A 20,275-nucleotide genomic window follows, 5' to 3' on the forward strand; every position below is an offset into this window, starting at 1 on the left:
GCCTACAGAAGGACGAGGAGATCCCTCAGGGGCTGTATCAGTATCTTCAGAAAGGGAAAAAAGTACAGAAATAGAGCAATGTACACTGAGAATATAAGCTTTCTGCATTCACAGGTCTCACATCCAGCATAAAGCTTAAAGTATATTGAAAACCTCTTAAAATTAATGAATTAATGGAATGTGCACTTTGAAACTTAGTGCAACTTTTTATTAACTCAAGGTACCACTACCATGTGTCATTTTTTACTAAGTAGTACACTAATCATTTGGTATATATGTGGCGCCCTGGCCTAGCCAGGTTGTCACAGATAACACACAAACACCCCACCCCATTAGACAGGGACACCAGCCAAACACAAAATCCTTGTTGCCTCCCTCCAGTGTCTGATGTCCACACCAGGTGGGGCGGAGCCAAGTGGTTGGCCCCACCCACCGAGGAGTTCACAGGCCTGGAGGCGGGAAAAGTGACAGTTTAGTTGGAGAGTTCGAAGTGAGAGGAGCAAGCACTTGGGTGTCTGGGTTTGTGGCCCAGGCACTAACAGCAAGGTTGGCAGACGGTGGTGGCCGTCTGCAGGAGTGGTGGAGCAACGCGGAACCGTAGGACCGGGGACGGGCGACAGCCCGCCGGTACCGACCGGGGAGCGAAGCGAAGCCAGCACACACAGGCAGGGCCATCGGACCCCGACCAGGCTTGGAGCCGCCGACAATAGTCAGATCCGAATGTGACTGGAACTCCAGGGGTTTCACAACAGCAAAAGTCCCGATTGAAGGCAACAGCCCACACCGTGAGGGTATACAGCTACCGCCTAAGGCTAGAGACCCAAGGGCCAGCGTCTGCGTGCAAACGGGCTCCTCCGGTACCCATACACCGGGGAGCGGACTACCGTTGGGAATCCATAGTAGTCAGAAAGAGAACATTAAGGTGCAGGGAAAGACAGCCGCCATCACCTGTCCGGGGAGAAGCACTGCAGCCGGCTGCGGTACCCGTCCATCCAGCCGTTTGGTTTACCGAGGACTTTGTACCTTTCTTGCTGAGTGAGTACACCCGTGCCATCCGGCACCGCGCCACGCTGTCCCTGCAACCCTAGCACCTCACCGACCCTGCCTCCCCGTCACCACATCATCGGGCCCCGGGACCACCGACCCCTACCCACGGAGGGGGAAAACAACATCCCAGCTGCTCCCTACCATTGCTCCCGGGATCCCCGTCACCAGCAGCGGTGGTGCCCATCTTCACCACGACCCGTGGGTGGCGTCACGAACTAAATCCCCCAAACCAACCACCCCTTTCACTCACGGGCGAGGAGCGCCGCTCGAGTCCCCGTATCCGGCCCACCGCTCGATCCACCAAGGAGCCGTAGCAGCGCCGGACCCGAGCGTTAGTGAGAGCGCAGCAGTGATGGCATCCTCCCCGCCCGCGACATATAGCTTTTAGTTTGAGAGCTAAAAAAAGTTTAGAATTATATACATAAACAATAACACTATTTCTGGCTATTATGACTTATGTCCTGCAATTCACAGGTTTTCCCCTCTGCTGATCTAACATTTGATTTGCAGTTGTCTCTGAGCTAGTGAGTGTCAGCGAGCAGCTTTGATGTCTTCCATGCACACAGAGAGATTTATTCCTGTTCTGAAGTGGAAGCAGCGAAGACAATGAGCTCTGTGGCTGTGAATCCAGCACTGACATGAAATACATTTACTGAAAGCTGCAGCTCAATCTACATGTGTCTGCCTAGTCTCTTGCTGTGCTGAGTGCTCCTCACTCCCCCACTTTCCACATCTATTATGAATTCATGTCAATACCCCTTTATTTTGCTTCAATTATTTACTGCTATGTTTAGCAATCCGATGTCTTCTATTGCTTATATGTTATTCCTAAATAGCAATTTTTTTTTGCTGTACCTTAGGCTCGGGACCGTGTAAAGAATGGGTTAAGCAAGTTACTGGAGACTAACCAGCTTGTTGATAAAATGAAGATTGAACTGTCTGCATTAGAGCCAGTGCTGAAACAGAAGTCTATTGATGTGGATGCCTTAATGGAAAAATTGTCAGTAGATCAGGAAAATGCAGATCAGGTAAGCGATTCTTCATAACATGGAAGCACATGGCTCCCATGTTATAATTCCACGTGGAAGCTCTGATTATTTGGATTAGTGTCCGACTATTTGAACATACTGTACTTTGTTAGTCCAACTTTTCCTGCCCTTTAAATGACCTGTGAACTGTTTTTCTCCCAAAACCACATCTAAAAGTTTATTTTATTGTCTTACTTATTAAGCTACATGCCAAAAAATAATTTTAGAACTGTGTTGGTGATGTGATAATTCAGATCTACCAAAACCATTTACATATCGATCCAAACACTGATTTCTCAGTAATGGAGGAGTGGACTGGTCATGTAAAGGTATTGTTGGACTTGTCTTTGAAAGAGTTACATGTACTTGTAAATAGTTTGGGTAGGTCAGATCCTGCTGACAAATTCCCTTTAAAAACAACAATCACAGCAAAAACACATGCAGCTTTTCTGATGTGATGCGGAGGCAATTTTAAAGGGAATCTGTTAGCAAGATTTCCTTCCACAAACTACTTATATGTCCATGTATCTCTTTGAAAGACAAATGTACCTTTACATGGTCAGTCCATTCCTCCATCACTGAGAAATCAGCGTTTTAATCATTATGCAAAAAAGGCTGTGGAGCTATTTGTAAATCTAAAGCCTCCGTCACTCCAGGTCTAATCCCCGCCTAGCACCGCCTTCTGTTTGACTGAGAGCCTCTATGTTGTATGACTTCAGGCAAATAAGTTGCCGGTCAGGCAGGAGGAGGTGGTGATGGGTGGGGAATAGAGCGGAAGGCATAGAGCATGGGTCCCCATTCCAGTCCTCGAGGGCCACAAACAGTGCATGTTTTCAGGATTTCCTTAGTATTGCACATGTGATAATTTAATCACCTGCACAGGTGCTGGTTCCAACACCCATGCAATGCTAAGGAAATCCTGAAAACATGCACTGTTGGCGGCCCTCGAGGACTGGAGTTGGGGAACCCTGGCATAGAGGCTTCTGATCTTTATACAGCTCTTCAGCCTCATTTGTATATCAATTGAAATGCTAGATTCTCAGTAATGGAGGAACAGACTGGGCTTGGAAAGTGTATGAGAACTATTAAACAGGATTTTTTTTTTTTTTTTAACGATGGCAATTGACAAGCGAATACTTATCATGCGTACAAGCTCATAATTACAGAATTGTGCAATTGCTGTTGCGGTCCTGGAAAATCACTAGTCGTTCATAAAAGCATGAATTACACCATGTCGGACTGGCTACCGGAGAAATCGCCAGTAATACCAGTCCTAGATGCACTTACATGGATTGAATTTCGGAGCGCTCACCTGAGCTCCGGACTGCAGCCTGGACTGAGCAGTGGGTTTCCAGGACTGAACTGTGAGCGCCAACTGATTCCCCGGTGATTGCTGTTCAGTTCATGACAGCTGCGGACAGGCCGGGCTGCACTCCGGAGCTCAGGTGACAGCTCAGGTGAGAGCTCCGGAGTTCAATGCAGGTAACCGCAGTCAGGACTGGTATTAGTCGTGGTTTCTCTGGTAGCCAGTCCGACACTGATTACACCTCGGGATCAGGTGTTAGCGACTTATTACACGGTGAAATTTTATGCCGACAAACGATAATTTTTAAGCACTTTGAAAGATCTGGTTTCGCGAGAATCGAACAATATTACGATCACGATCAGCTATTACCCATTGTGAATATCGCTCTGTTTCACGTGATATTGCGATTTTACACACAATATTTCACCCTTATAAATAGTTTATGGCGTAAAATCATGCTAACAAATTCCCTCTAACAACACACGACCACACCATCTGAATATTCCTTTTTTATTCCACAATCATAAATCAGATGCTTTCATTTGTGCAGCTGCCTAATTATCGGACACCCAAGTCATATTATGGGGGCTGTCAGTAACGTCTACAGTTCCATTAAATGCGCTGCACATTCACCTCACTCAATATTGTTATTTACATAATATTATTTTTGCTTTGGAAGCTTTCACATTATATTATCTTCAAGAAGAAAATGCAAATTGTTTTCAGGACATATGCTGCGCTGCCTTTGGATAAATAAATTCATCTGTTTTCTGGGAGACTTTGCATTCTGCATGTATATCACATCTATACTTCATACGCCCCTTTCCTTCTATCCACAAAGCATTTTTTCTTTAGTTTTCATATGGAAGTTTTATAAACAGCATCAGAAACACTATTAGAATAATATGTTTTGTTCTTCGTTGTACTGGACCGGACATATTATTTTAGATCTATGTGTTATAATTCGATTTTTGTTGGATTCTATACAATTCTGCGGACTCTGTTATGGCAGGTGCGACGCATTGTGAAAGAGGATGAGGCCATCGCAAAAGTTAAAGCAGAGGAAACTCAGGCGATAGCTGATGATGCACAAAGGGACCTTGATGAGGCAATGCCTGCTTTAGATGCCGCAAATAAAGCATTGGACTCCTTGGACAAAGCAGATATATCAGAAATTAGAGTATTCACTAACCCGCCAGATATGGTCATGACTGTTATGGAAGCCATATGTATTCTATTAAATTCAAAGTAAGTAATGTGCAATTTTGTGTGGATAAAGTATGAAGCACTCAAGAATATTCTGACAGCATCTTACATGACTGGAAAACTAATTTTCAAATACATTATTGGGAATTTTTCATTTTATATGATAGGGTTCCTCCAATAACTGGTAGAAAATATCCAAACATTACATTATACGGCCCCCCATTAATACCCCTTTTAACCTCAATGAAGGTTGAATGGTTCTACATTTAGTAGATTTTATATTCAGTTCAAAAACAATGGTTCATCATTAAATGCCCAATTAATCATATTCGTGTAATACCGCGTTTCTCCGACAATAAGACGGTCTAATATTATTTATTGCAACGAGAGATGGTCTAGGGCTTATTTTCATGGGATGTATTATTTTTTTCCATAAACAGCAATCCACATTTATTCTTGAACAAAAAAAAAATTCAATATCTATTCAAATATAGTCATATTGCATTCTGGAATAGCAACATAACTCTTCAAGCCATGTGTGTAGCACATGTTTGTGTATCTATCCATCTATCTATCTATCTATCTATCTATCTATCTATCGGTCTGTCTGTCTTTCTGTTTGTCTGTCTGTCTATCTGTTTATGTATCTACACATATATGATAAAAGGAGAGAGAAAGAGATGCGTTGTGTAACACCCAGTGGTGAGGGTGGGATTTGTTATTACACGGAGGCTGTTCACCTGATGGGGTTGTGCACCCTTGCACAACCCTGGTTAAAGCGAAGAATAGTCAACAGGGAGATCACTGGAGACTGGACCTATGTACAGAGCCAGGAACCAGTGTGGAACGAATTCTTCCAGGTAGGTCACATGAGCGCACACAACCGGAAGTGCATCACTGCAGGTCCTATGCCGGCCAGAGGAAGCCTGGTAACCCAGCAACCGTAGGTCCTGGTGACTGGTGTATGAGCCTCCGCTTCCAGAGCTGCTCCTGCCGTTGATTCCTCACAGGGATAGTACAAGTGGATAGCAAGATGGCGGTCAGATAGGAGCGCTAGGAAGCAGGAGGACTAGGTGAGTAAAATTTATAAACAAACTTTTTATTTGAAAACCCTCTCACGGCTACTACGCGTTTCAACACCTGATGAAGACAGCAATCAGCTGTTGAAACTCATAATAGCCGTTAGAGGGTTTTCAAATAAAAGGTTTGTTTATAAATTTTACTCACCTAGTCCTCCTGCTTCCTAGCGCTCCTATCTGACCGCCATCTTGCTATCCATATGTATCTACACAGACACACACTGCAGTGCACATACATACCAGCCTGTCTCCTCTTCAGCTTTAGACTCCTGCGATTAAGAGACCTTTGGTCACATGACTGAAGTCACCAAAGGTCCTTAAGCAATCTTAACCTCAGAATGCAAACATTGGGGCCCCTAAGAGAGTGGAGGCCATGAAAAAATATGCAGGTTGATTTCCCCTAACGCCAGCCCTGACTGCACGTAGGACTTGTTTTTTTGAGTAGGGCTTATATTTCAAGCATATTCCAAAAATCCTGTAAAATCACGGTAGGGCTTATTTTCGGTGCAAACATGGTATACCGCATTAATGCCTACGTGATAACTATTGTTTTACTGACCCATCAGGACATCATTTTAGCCTTTTTTTGTGAATGTGTGAATTTAAAATATTTCACCACAATGTACTTGGGCAATTGTATTTATTTGTTAAATGTCAAGTGTTGTTTTCCTAAATATATATTATATCATTTAGGCCAGATTGGACCACTGCAAAACAACTGCTTGGAGATTCCAATTTCCTAAGAAGGCTTATGGAATATGATAAAGAAAACATAAAACCTCAAATTTTGCTAAAACTGCAGAAATATATTTCTAATCCTAATTTTATACCAGAGAAGGTGGAAAAAGTGTCTAAAGCATGCCGGTCCATGTGTATGTGGGTTAGAGCCATGGATCTGTATTCCAGAGTGTTAAAAGAAGTTGAACCGAAGAAACAAAAACTGGCAGCTGCACAGGTAGTATCGGTGATGCGTGGTCTATAGGACTGTATAAATTTGTATAAAGTTATTTTCTAAAATGTAATTTAAAATGTAAATTGTTATTTTCATTTTTATTACATAAATCAATAGTAAAAATGAAAATATGCAACTTTGTAATATATATTATCAGACAAATTTTCTTCTTTCTCTGTCAGAAGTGATCAGTAATTATCAAAATTCTCAATTCTGAGGTAAAATCTGTATTCAGTGAAGATTTTCCCATTACTGAGATAAGAAATGGCAGTTGTTACTGTTGAGATTCTATGATGATGGGAGGAGAGAGAAGCTAGAGGCAGACGCTGGTGCTAGAGGCAGAACTCCACCCCTCCTCCCTCCTTTATCTACATACGAGGGGCTGCTGATAAGTCTTTGGCTTTACCCAGAAAGAAACGAGATAGGATGATGAAACTTCACATTTATTCCACATACTCCACTGATGTCAACACACTTCTTACATCGGTGTTCCAAGTTCTGTAAGCCTAGCAAAAAGAAGGATTTCGGTTGTGCCTCAAACCAGGCATCTGTAGCATCCATGGCATCAGAAATGGTGTGAAATTTGGTACTCTTATGGTGTTTCTTCAGGTTTAAAACAGATGATTGTCGGAGGGAGCTAGATCTGGTGAAAAAGGTGGGTGGTCAACCAGCTGGAAGCCCATCTCTGCCAGTTTTGCCGTGGTCACATGCGCAGTGTGAGCAGAGGTGTTGTCTTGCAGGAACAAGATTCCTTTGGACAGCTTGCCGCGCCTTTTGGCCTTCAGAGCTGCCTTCAACTGATCCAAAAGTTCAATGTAATACCTTGCATTAATGGTGGAACTCTTTTGAAGGTAGTCCACTAGCAGCATGCCCTCCTTATCCCAGAACACAGACCTTAGTGGCTGATTTTTGCACCCTGAAATTCTTTGGATGTGAAGAACCACTGTGCCTCCACTCTTTTGATTGATTCTTGTTTTCAGGGTCTCATCCATAGTGACCATTCGATCTAGGAAGTTCTTATGAGTCTGGAAATGCTGACAAATGGACCGGGAAGTTTTAAATCACATGCTTTTCTGATCTGTTGTCAAACATTTGGGTGCCTACTTTGCAGATAGCTTATTCATGTCCAAATGTTTATGGATAATGACACAAGCACGTTCACGGATAATCCCCATGATGTCTGCTATTGCTTTAGCTGAAATTCGTCGATTCTCCAGTATGAGGTTATGCACAGCATTGACGATCACCGGAACAACAACAACTCTTGGTCGTCCAGAACGTTCCTCATCATTGGTGCTGAAGTGGTCCATTTTAAATTTGGCAACCCAGTTTTTAAATGTGGAATATGAAGGGCATTGATCCCTAGACTCTGATTAGACTCTGCCATTTTGTTTTCCCACGTGTGTAGAACGCAACGAAGCAACGAAAACAAAATTTTGAAAACATATATTAGACACATAAGGCTTTCATGTGATGTAACATTCATTACCATAGAAACAAAAAAGATCACAAAGCCAAAAACTTATCAGCAGCCCTTCATAGAATCGAATCAGAGATTAAAACTACAGTTACGCTTTAAATATTGAGTTGTGATTTTTTTTTTCTAGTACCTAAACCTATTTGAACACATAATTTTTCAGCTTTGTTTATATGTTGTTTTAAAATCATACTAGATTGTATGTTCTTCCCACACAGATAGTCAGAAGAATAATTACATACAGATGAGTTCTTTAAATGACAGTCATTACAATACAGAAAGATATTTCTGTTGTGGTAGGGTGTAATTGCACACCTACAATTACATGCAAACGTTTGGGCATCCCTGGTCAAAATTACTGTTATTGTGAACAGTTAAGCAAGTTGAAGATGAACTGATCTCAAAATGCATAAAATAAAAGATGATACATTTCCTTTATATTTTCTGCAAAAAAAAAAATAATCTTTTACATTTAAAAAAAAATTAGACACCCTTGAAGATTTAGGTGCTCAGATAACTTAGATAACTCTAACCAAGGGTTCAGACCTTAATTAGTCTGTTAAGGTTATGGCTTGTTCACTATCAATATAAGGAATAGCCACTTGATGCAAATTTCACTGCTTTATAAAAACTCAGCCTCCTCTAACCTTGTGACAAAAAACAGAAGCCATGGTTTCTTCTAAATAGCTGCCTAGCACTCTGAAAATGAAAATGGTGGAGGACCATAAAGCAGGAGAAGACTATAAGAAGATAGCAAAGAGTTTTCAAGTTGCACTTTCCTCAGTTTGATGTAATTAAGAAATGGTGGTTAACAGGAACAGTGGAGGTCAAGAAAAGGTCTAAAAGATCAAACAAAATTCTGTGAGAGTTGTTCGTAGGATTGCTAGAGAGGCAAATCAGAACTCCCATTTGACTTCAAAAGACCTTCGGGAAGATTTAGCAGACTCTGGAGATGTGGCACATTGTTCTACTGAGCAGAGACATCTGCACAAATATGACCTTCATTGAAAAGTCATCAGACAAAAAACTCTCCTGAGTCCTCACTCATAAAATTCAGCAGTATGCAAAACATCATCTAAACAAGCCTGAAAAGAATATCTCGACAGCCATTAAGCATGGGGGTGGATGATTCATGCTTTGGGGTTGTGTTGGAGCCAATGGCACAGGGAACATTTCACGGATAGAGGGAAGAATAGATTCAATGAAATTTCAAAACATTCTTGATGCATACGTAACACTATCTATAAAAAAGCTGAAGTTGAAAAGAGGATGGCTTCTACAAATGAATAATAATCCTAAACACACTTCAAAATTCACAATAGACTACCTCAAAAGGCGCAAGCTGAAGGTTGTACAATGGCCCTCATAGTCCACTGATCTGAAAATCATTGAAAATCTGTGGCTAGGCCTCAAAAGACTAGTGGATGCAAGACGACCCAGGAATCTCACAAAACTGGAAGACTTTTCCAAAGAAGAATGGATGAAAGTCCCTCAATCAAAAATTGAAATATTAATGTCATACTTGCCAAAGGGGGTGCTAATAGGTACTAACCATGCAGGGTGCTCAAACTTTTGCATTGATCCAGTTTCCTTTTTTGTGAATTTAAAACTGTAAAATATGAAAATATATATATTTTTTTGCCTAAAATACAAGGGAAATGTGTCATCTATAACGTTATATCTTTTAAAGATCACTTAATCTTTAACTTGCTTCACAATAACAGTAATATTGACTAGAGGTGCACAAACTTTTGCATGCCACTGTATCCATACAAATGTAATGGTTTTGTTGTTTCAACTTAACCACTTATAGGGGATCTTTCACCACTTTGTGCTTGTGAAGCTGACTACATCATTGAATAGTGGCTGCAGAGCTGAATAAACATTTTTTTTCATTTCTGCTCTCTATTGACAAGATATTAGTTTGTAAAGTTTAGATTATAGTTTATTATAATTGAATTGGGTGTTACCACAATATGTCTCTGGGGGCGTGTACTTCTTTCCCCGCATGATGGTGACCAATCATAAGCTGACAGCAACATACTGGGGTTAAAAGAACACAATAGCTCAGAGCAGGTTTTCTCCTGTGTAAGGCCTCTTTCACACGTCCGTGTCTCCGGTACGTGTTTGGTCAGTTTCCTCATGTACCAGAGACCCATAAAAATCAATGGGTCTGCCCTCACGTGCGTGTTCTGCCATGGACCGTGTGTATGTGTGGAGCATACGTGTGTCCGTGTGCTCCACACGTCAACATGTCCGTTTTTCTTCGGCATCACGGGTGTCACACGGAACGCAAACGGACCACACGGAGGGGTTCCGTGTGACACGCGCCAGAGAAAACACACGTGTTTGAGAAAAAAAAAAAACTTTACTCACCTTCTCCAGCCCTCCTGTCTCTTCCGCTGCTGCCACTTGCTTCTGACCGCCACTCATTATGCTCATTGAATATTCACTTCACTGCGGCCGGAAGCAGCAGCAGCAGGGAGTTGGTAGGAAGCGGAGACTGAAGAATAGCACCACGGACAGCGACGCCAAGAACAGGTGAGTAGAAAGTTCCCGTTCTCTGTGTGTTATCACGGATAACACACGGAGAACACACGTGTGCAATAAACATGGCTCACGCAGGGCAATACGCATCTTTGACACGTCCGTGAAAAACGTGTGTGATTTTCACGAACGTGTGAAAGAGGCCTTAGACATGTCTGATCTTACTGATTAGCTGAATACCTTAGACTTAACATAAAGCGTAACCTAAAATTTACAATCTAATATATTCGCAACGGAGATGAGACATTAAAAATTAAAAAGTACGCCAGATTAAAATGGTCAAACTGGGGAGAGGTCTACATTAAACACGAAGCCACTTTTAATTTTTTATATTTGTCTTTTTCTCATTTTCTTCCAAGAGTCACAGCTTTTTTATTTTTCCAACAACGTGAAGAGTTGTAGTCTTGAATGGCACCACTCATTTTAACATTCAGTGTGCTGCTATGCACTAGCACCACTGTCTTCCATTTATATGCTGCTGTCAGAGATGACAGCAGCACTTAAATGGTGAATAGCAGCGATTAGAGCTCAGCTCTGATTGCTTCTGTTAGACACAGATGCTGGATATGTAATATAGCTAGCATCTGCCATGTGTGGAGAGATTTTAATTCCCCACACTGATGTGCATGTACGGAAATTTTCATTCAGTGGTTAGCTTTGTGGTCATTTCTTTCCTATCTGTTAAAGAACAGCCACATCTGTACATCATTATGAGTTCCCATTTCTAACAAGATCGTTTTCCTGACTCTTTAGACTGAGCTTGATGCTACTATGGCTACTCTTCGAGAGAAGCAAAGAAAATTGAAAGATGTAGAAGAACAAATTAAGCAGCTGCAAGATCAATATGATAAAAGCCTTGGAGAAAAGGAAACTCTTGGTAAGCAATGAAATTTGCATTTTGTTCTTGAGCATTATTGCACCACTGAGGAAACACCGTTAACAACAAAACACTGACACATGGCACATTTACATTTTCCTTGAAAATGCCATTGTGCAGATATTCAGGAGAGCCACCTTCATGTTCACATACCACTACAAAATTCAGTCCATATAGCTTATTCGTGCTCTTCTTGGATAACTGCAAGCTGAAAGTGGAACTGCTGGGACCTGGGGCCAATGTTGATAACTAGAGATAAGGTTCCATTTACTAATTCAAAGTCTGAGCAAGTTGTATGTCTTGGTATTTTACAAACATTAAATGAAAACATTTTAAACTGGAAAACTGTCATCCTGTTCTGATTTGCGTCTTATCAGAAGATAAAAAAAATAAACTTAGGCCTTGTTCACACTCGGCATTTTTAAAAAAACAAACAAACCATAATACACTGTGTGCAGAATTATTAGGCAAATAAGTATTTTGATCACATGATACTTTTTATACATGTTGTCCTACTCCACGTTGTATAGGCTTGAGAGTCAACTACCAATTAAGTAAATCAGATGATGTGCATCTCTGTAATGAGGAGGGGTGTGCTGTAATGACATCAACACCCTATATAAGGTGTGCTTAATTATAAGGCAACTTCCTTTCCTTTGGAAAAATGGGTCAGAAGAGAGATTTGACGGGCTCTGAAAAATCCAAAATTGTGAGATGTCTTGCAGAGGGATGCAGCAGTCTTCAAAATTGCCAAACTTTTGAAGCGTGATCACCGAACAATCAAGTGTTTCTTGGCAAATAGCCAACAGGGTTGCAAGAAGCGTGTTGGGCAAAAACAGCGCAAAATAACTGCCCATGAATTGAGGAAAATCAAGCGTGAAGCTGCTAAGATGCCATTTGCAACCAGTTTGGCCATATTTCAGAGCTGAAATCTTACTGGAGTATCAAAAAGCACAAGGTGTGCCATACTCAGGGACATAGCCAAGGTAAGGAAGGCTAAAAAAACGACCACCTTTGAACAAGAAACATAAGATAAAACATCAAGACTGGGCCCAGAAATATCTTAAGACTGATTTTTCAAAGGTTTTAAGGACTGATGAAATGAGAGTGACTCTTGATGGGCCAGATGGATGGGCCAGAGGCTGGATCAGTAAAGGGCAGAGAGCTCCACTCCGACTCAGATGCCAGCAAGGTGGAGGTGGGATACTGGTATGGGATGGTATCATCAAAGATGAACTTGTGGGACCTTTTCGGGTTGAGGATGGAGTGAAGCTCAACTCTCAGACCTACTGCCAGTTTCTGGAAGACAACTTCTTCAAGCAGTAGTACAGGAAGAAGTCAGTATCGTTCAAGAAAAACATGATTTTCATGCAGGACAATGCTCCATCACATGCATCTAACTACTCCACAGCATGGCTGGCCAGTAAAGGTCTAAAAGATGAAAAAATAATGACATGACCCCCTTGTTCACCGATCTGAACCCCATAGAGAACCTGTGGTCCCTCATAACATGTAATATCTACAGGGAGGGAAAACAGTACACGTCTCGGAACAGTGTCTGGGACGCTGCACGCAATGTTGATCATAAGCAGATCAAGCAACTGACAGAATCTATGGATGGTAGGCTGTTGAGTGTCATCATAAAGAAAGATGGCTATATTGGTCACTAATTTTTGGGGGTTTTTTGCATGTCAGAAATGTTTATTACTAAATTTTGTGCAGTTATATTGGTTTACCTGGTGAAAATAAACAAGTGAGATGGGAATATTTTTGGTTTTTATTAAGTTGCCTAATAATTCTGCACAGTAATAGTTGCCTGCAAAACAGATATCCTCCTAAGATAGCCAAATCTAAAAAAAAACATTCAAACTTCCAAAAATATTAAGCTTTGATATTTATGAGTCTTTTGGGTTGATTGAGAACATAGTTGTTGATCAATAATAAAAAAATCCTCTAAAATACAACTTGCCTAATAATTCTACACACAGTGTATTTTACACTAATATAAAAAGGAATGAGATTTCTAAAATTTCATTTACATGGCTTAGCACAAAAAGTGCATTTAAAAAACACAGCCAAAAGGCATTAACAAATGCACAAAAAGTTGGCTAAAATTGTGCTTAAACGGAATCGGTCAGCAGCTTTTTGCTCTGGTTGCCACTTATTAGGCTGTGTGCTGTTGTCTACTTTCAAAGATTGTTTTATCACCTGGAGATTATTATTGACTACTGCTCATGCACTGGCTAGACCGACTACACTTCCTCCTGTGATAAACAGCTCATTGTCAATAGACAATATACACAGAGAACCTTGTGTGGGTGAAGTTATCTTTCTGAGGTCTGCTACATCTAAAAACTCTGATTGTGTCACAATTGCTGCACCCAATAAACTAAGTGACACATTGGTGGAATCAGGGTCTCTCTCCCTACATTATGCTGCTCTCAGATGAGGTAGCAAAAACCTAGTGACAGATTCTCTTTAATTTTTGTTGTGATTTTCTGGTCAGACCCTAAGTTTTTGATACAGAAAAAAAACCCACATACAAAGCTAAGTGAGCACTTATTTTTGCCTGGTAGTTTTCCTTAGATACATATTTATAAAATGAGGAAATTATTTTAATTATATTTAAAGATATATTTTTTATTATGTATTTAATGTTTTCATTTGTTATGCATTTCTATTGTGTGTTAAATTAAAGGCTATTATTCTTTGTTTTAGCAAAAACCATGTCCCTCACACAAGCTCGACTTAACCGGGCAGGAAAGCTGACAGCAGCACTAGGTGATGAACAGGTTCGGTGGAAGGAAAGCATTGAGAGTTTTCAAGAAGAGATCTCAAATGTTATTGGAAATGTTTTCATCGCTGCTGCATGTGTTGCTTATTTTGGTGCTTTCACAGCGGTCTATAGACAACTAGTAAGTATACGTTGTTGTCTCATTTTCACTAGGTTCAACAAGGTAATTTTCTTTAATGAAACAGTTACATATACTTTAATGTGCCATTAAAATGATTTACAAATGCAAATTTGAGCAGAAATATTTTAGTATATAGAAATCAGGGGCATACCGTCACGCGGAGTTTTGCACAAACTTCGACGACTGTCATGGCATTGGACTCTGTTCACATTGCAGATTCTAAAACATCAAATGAGACCGGTTGTCATCCCTGCACTTTTGCACCACTCAGAAGATGAAAATTAAATCATCCAAGTCTTTATTGAAAGAACTAATACAAGTCAAATTTGTATTGTATTGTATGAGCTCTTTCAACAAAGACTCGGATGATTTAATGTTTGTCTTCTGAGCGGTGGAAATGCGCGGCGATGACAACCGGTCTCCTTTGATGTTTTTATCTGCCTGAATCTCCGGTGCTGACGTTCATGGACAGCAAGCATCCAAAACCTCCTTTTTGTGGCGCTGCCTGAATGTATTTCTGTTTCCAAGTTAAGTCTTGAGCCCTCTGGTCCCACAGAAATTCGAATTTTATATTCTGCATGTGTTTACTGTATTTATTTCACTGTGACCTGTTGGTCTATTTTTACACTGATGGTGTGTTTTATATCTTTAATAAAATATTGTTAATGGGAATAACGTACCTTTACTGAATCTCCGGTGCTGCAGCTATCCCCACCATTACATGCTGTTCTAGGTGGTGACCCTTTCACTACCCCTATAGGTGAGTACAATAGTCACCAACTCTCCCCTTGTATACCTGGCAAGACCCTATTGTGCCCTTTCCTCCACAGTCTCTTTTTAATTAACATTGCAGATTCTGACACTCTGTCCAATCGTTTCTCTGGTGTCTGAGAGCAACACAGGCAGACTCGATTGTCGACCTGTTGTGTGCTGATTCATAGGCAGGCTAGCAAGAATTAATTTTTGCTAGTCTGCTTGTTAGGTTCCTTTTATCACATGTGGTGTGGAGGCCAGTCACATCTGTTCCACTTTTATTTAAGCTGGATGAAACCTTCCACCCATGCCAGCTATAGTTTTTATGTTGGTCTGTGAGGTGTGGTCTTCCAGATTCTCTGGTGAAAAATGTGCTATTTGCTTGTTGCGATAGTTTGCCAATGTTGTTTTGTAGCTTCCTTCTTTCTCTTGTGTTTCCTCCTGAATCTCTTATTGTCTATACATTTGTGTGTGTATGCTGTGTGACAGAGTTTTGTTTTTTTTGCTTGTCTGTCTATATCTGTAACTTTCATTACACTCTTGTCCTGTCTCTCCCTGGGAGATCAGAACTTGTCAGCAGCAGGGCCAGGAAGAAGACTCAGGCATTCCCACCATTAGGGGTATCCCTGAGAATAGCTAGCTTGAGGGACAGCTTAAGGGCCCTGGTTCCTCGCTATCCTAGAGTCAGCGTGACACATACATATAAATCATGGAGCCTCAGCGTAAATGTCCTCATTGGACCCTCCCCCCCAAAAAAAAAATAATATCCTGTGTAAGGCAGATAGGTGCAGTCATAGAAGGGCATGCCTACTAATTTTAAAGACAGGGAGAGTGACTACTCAGTAGTTTTGCCACTATTGAATCCCATAAACATTTTTACCTGCTGGATATTTTATGCCCTCCCTATTCCGCACACTAAATTGCACAGAGATTCTCCGTTTAGTGTAAGTTAGCAGCAACCTGACCTCTTTTGCATACCGTTTTATTGGGACGATTCTGCAAAAAGCAGGAGTGGTGGCAAGTAAGGTTTACATGACTGCCTAGTTGCCAGCACAGTTTCTTTTGCCATATTTCCGTTTTTAGTTACTTGGGTAAAAGGAAATTGCATCACATGAACTTGATCCAGAGTTGTTACATGTAATTATATTTTCTACCTGTACATGTTTATACTTATATCGCTTTTTAAGCAAGGATCACCATATTTAATTGTATACAATGCATTAGTTATTTCTGTGAATATATTCCCTTGTATTTCAGCCACATTGGAATGAGTAATACATTCACATTCTGCTCTCCTTGGCTAGTGAGGCATGTAGTGAGCCGGAGATCCATCCTAGTCAGTGAAATCTCCCTAGGCTAGGTCTGATGTTCTGCAATGTGGCTTCTACTCTTGGGCTGAGCTCACGAAGCGTTAAACATCACTACAGGACCTGAGAAAGCTATCATGCCCATAGTAGCCACACTGTGACTTATTACTTCAAGGATATTTTGAAGATTAATCTTGCAACTCTGTCAACTTTCTGCTCATTTGATAATTGATGTGACACTATCAAGAAAACATAAAAAAAATACTAATGAGATGATTTTAGTTGTACTGTACTCAAGGTACTTGTATCTTCTCATAGGAACAGCCACTAATAAAATTACATCTCTGAATGGTAAATTCACAGCTTTTTTTATGTCGTAAAAGATTTACGTTGCTGCTGATTTACTTAAACATTTATATATCTAAAACAGAAATATCAATCATCAGACCCCCCTCTGCTCACAGAGTCACTGTAGGAGCAGCTCCCGTTCTTGCCGGCTTCAACCGGTCTTTTTTTTTTTCATGGTCAGCCATTTATATGACTTTGTGTTACATTACATGGCTGTGGCTTTCCTTAGTAAAACTAGCTTACTTCTTAAGGTGCCAGAAGAGGAACGCAGGGTGAGCTACTGATCAAGGGCATGATTGCCATTTACCATAATCCTCAAGAGCCACTTTTTAATCCCTGAACCAGGGACATGTCCTACTTTTCCTACATGCTTTACAGCCTGTTTTTATAGTTAATAAGATATTATTGTCAGTATATGATAATGTATGTGTGGCGCCCCAGGACCTGGTCACCACAACAGCATTGCCCCTCCAAAGGGTTAATGCTGAGCCTGGAGGTAATTGGGAGGTCTATTGGCCAGTAAGTTTAACATCCAACGCAGTTTCTCCCTCAGGCCAGCAGGGGGAGCTCTGAACCTGGAGTTCCAGGGAGCATTCCTTAAGTCTGACCTGAGGGAGGGGTTAGTGTTCAGTCTGTGGAGAGAAAGCAGGGAGAGCAGACGCAGAGTAGTGCTGTCCTGCGGACTGGGGCCTGGAGCTGGAATAGCTTGGCCCAGTGAAGCATGAAGAGCAGAGAGGCACAGAAGAGACTCGGACATCGGAGTCTGTGGCCACCAGGGCCTAAAATACTCCCTGGTAGCCGAATCCGAAGGGCAGGAGAGCTGCAAGCACCTGGCCCATAAACAGCCCGAAGGTACAGCTGCATCACCAGGGCCCGGTGTGGACTCCAGCAGAGAAGCACCAGAGAGGGCCTGCGCAGCCTACCACACAGGGAGAGGGACATACCACCGGTCCCAGCAGCAAGAGGGCCATTGCTAATCCAGAGAGCAGGGTCCTATAACAGTAAAGAAAGAACAGGAGTAGGCCTCATACTCATCTGGCCAAAAAGATACATCAGTTACTTCCAGGCCGGCCGGAGCCCTCAACCACCTGTAACGGTCTCCCAGGACTAACCGTTTGCAAAGTAAAAGAGGAGAAGGTAAAGAGACTGTTGTTTGTGTCCAGTCCTTTCACCGCCTGTCGGCCCTGCACTACACCTCAACTGCACAGACACATACTAGCACCAACAGTGTCCCCGGGGCACCGCTCCACCTGTGGGAAGCAGTACCACCATTGCTGCCATTCTATCACCCCGGAGGCCTCACACAGCAGCGGCGGCTCAGTAGCCGCAAACCACAGGTGGCGTCATGACAAATATACACTTTAATTACCCCTACATCACCAGCCAAATTAATTGACTTCACCAGGGCCACGGAGCCGGGCCCCGCCACCACTGACGACCCCCGGACTAGTCCGGTCCGGCACCGGGTGTCCCATAGCTCTGGGGTGGGCGAGTCATATGCCTATTTCTGATAATGACCACACTTTCAGCAATCACATTAGAGGCACGTAAAGCTAGCTATGCAGTGTGGTACTGAAATGCCCACATTATTGACTGCAGAAACACCTGTGATTCATATATTTGCTGTTCCCTACCTATGTTACATGTGCCCTCTTCCTTGAAAATGTCAATAAAATCCGCTTCTTTATTGGATTCTTTAAAAACTTACAAAATAGTTGGGAGGACTGGTAGGCCCAGGAGGTGGATCCACTGGACCGAGCACTCCACCTGGAGGGCAGGGTACACGGTAGCTGGAGCACTAGCATGGCAGGAACGGAAAGAACCAGGTTCACCAGGGTCATGGAGTCCCATAGGACACTACAGGAACAGGTGCAAGTATCAGGAAGCAAAGACAGGACCAGGCACTAGGGTCACAGCGTACTTTAAGGCAGTAATAGGAAACAGGGACAAAAGGACCTGAGCACCTAGCTCACAAGACAAAGCAAAGAAACACAAGCGATGATCAGGCCCCGCCCACATGGAAAGGCCAGTCTTATATACCCAGCACAGCCCCAGGTAATTTCTTGTTGCAGCAGTGCTGGGCCCATAAGACCAGGTGAGTGGGCGCGGCCCGGTCCTATACAGAGGCATCAGTCAGAGTCAGACTCCTGAGACCTGGAACAGTACTCAGGGGAGCAAGAGCGGGAGCGGCAGGCGTGACCGGTGGACGCATGGACTGGACCAGTGAGCAAGGAGCGGTGGTGCGATGGCGAGACTGGATCAGTGAGCACAGAGCGGTGCAATGCAGGTGCGACCGGATCAGTGGGTACGGAGCGGTGCCTGGATGGTGAAACCGGCTCAGTAGGTAAGGAGCGCTGCTGGGACACCGGGAGCGTGACAATAGTGGATCTCACAAGAAAAAGACAGACTCATACACACCAAGTCTAAGATCAGTCTTTGATCGAAACGTGTCTGCTGTCCAGTGCTGGTGGTGACTCCTGTCTTTTTCTTGTAAGATCCATTATTTTGTACATTTTTAAAGAATCCAATAAAGAAGCGGATTTTATTGAAATTTTCCCAGAAACTGGTTCCTTTCCTTCATTTGCTGATATACATGCTGACAACTGCAGCGGGATCTTGCTTCCATGGCGTTAGAGGATTAAGCGCCTTAGCATGTGGTGAGCTGGACTATCTCTATTTTACATGTGCCCTCTACCTGTTCTACATGTACTATAGTGTTGTTGAGCTGTGATGCATGTACTGTACCGCTCTCTACCTGCCCACTTTAAATTTTTTTTGGTACTGTACTAATGTATAATACTGCTATTGAGCTATGCACTGTGCTGCTTTCTACCATTGCTTTGTGTGCTTTACTGCTTTCTACCTGTTCATTGTCCTTATTTTACCAGTGCTACATGTGCTGTACTATTTTTTACCTGTTCCCTGTCCTTATTTCTACCACTGCAACATGTACTTGTAACGCCTGCCTGGATCCACAGACTCAGACGGCTGTAATGGACAGGATAGAGGGAAGCCACTCACCAAGCAGGACCCCCAGACCCTGAAACCCTGTAACCCCTATACAGGGATTTGGAATTACACAGGGCCCTGGAGATCACTACCTGTGGAAGGCAGCAGTCCAAGAGAGTAGTTGTAAGGCAGGGTCAAACCAGGAATTGCAGAACAGGAACAGAATCGGTAGGCAAGGACGTAATCCGAAAACGTAGCAGAGGTCAAATCTGGATTGGGCAGCGAAGTACATAAACAGCAGGCAGGAGAGGTAGTCAGAACACAAGCAAAAGTCAGAACACCAGAATCACAGAACAGGGCAGACCAGGAGCCAGAATATTAGAACTATCTCTGGCAGTGGTCAGCAGACAGGAGGGGAATTAAGAAGGGTGTGGTGTCTTCCCATTGGCTGTAACTGAATGATGGTAACTTCAGCTGGAAGACA

General features: G+C 42.4%; 1 protein-coding gene across 1 annotated transcript in view; it reads left to right on the forward strand.

Annotated features, from left to right (window-relative positions):
• Positions 1-20,275, forward strand: part of DNAH6 (dynein axonemal heavy chain 6) — a 596,499-nt gene that overhangs the window by 315,517 nt on the left and 260,707 nt on the right. The window contains exons 50-54 of the mRNA XM_075352201.1: positions 1,908-2,075; positions 4,394-4,629; positions 6,360-6,621; positions 11,396-11,519; positions 14,238-14,434. Coding sequence (XP_075208316.1) covers positions 1,908-2,075; positions 4,394-4,629; positions 6,360-6,621; positions 11,396-11,519; positions 14,238-14,434 — 987 coding nt within the window. The remainder of the gene's footprint in view (positions 1-1,907; positions 2,076-4,393; positions 4,630-6,359; positions 6,622-11,395; positions 11,520-14,237; positions 14,435-20,275) is intronic.

This window comes from Anomaloglossus baeobatrachus, chromosome 1, assembly GCF_048569485.1.
Source record: "Anomaloglossus baeobatrachus isolate aAnoBae1 chromosome 1, aAnoBae1.hap1, whole genome shotgun sequence".
Classification (NCBI taxonomy): Eukaryota; Metazoa; Chordata; class Amphibia; order Anura; family Aromobatidae; genus Anomaloglossus; species Anomaloglossus baeobatrachus.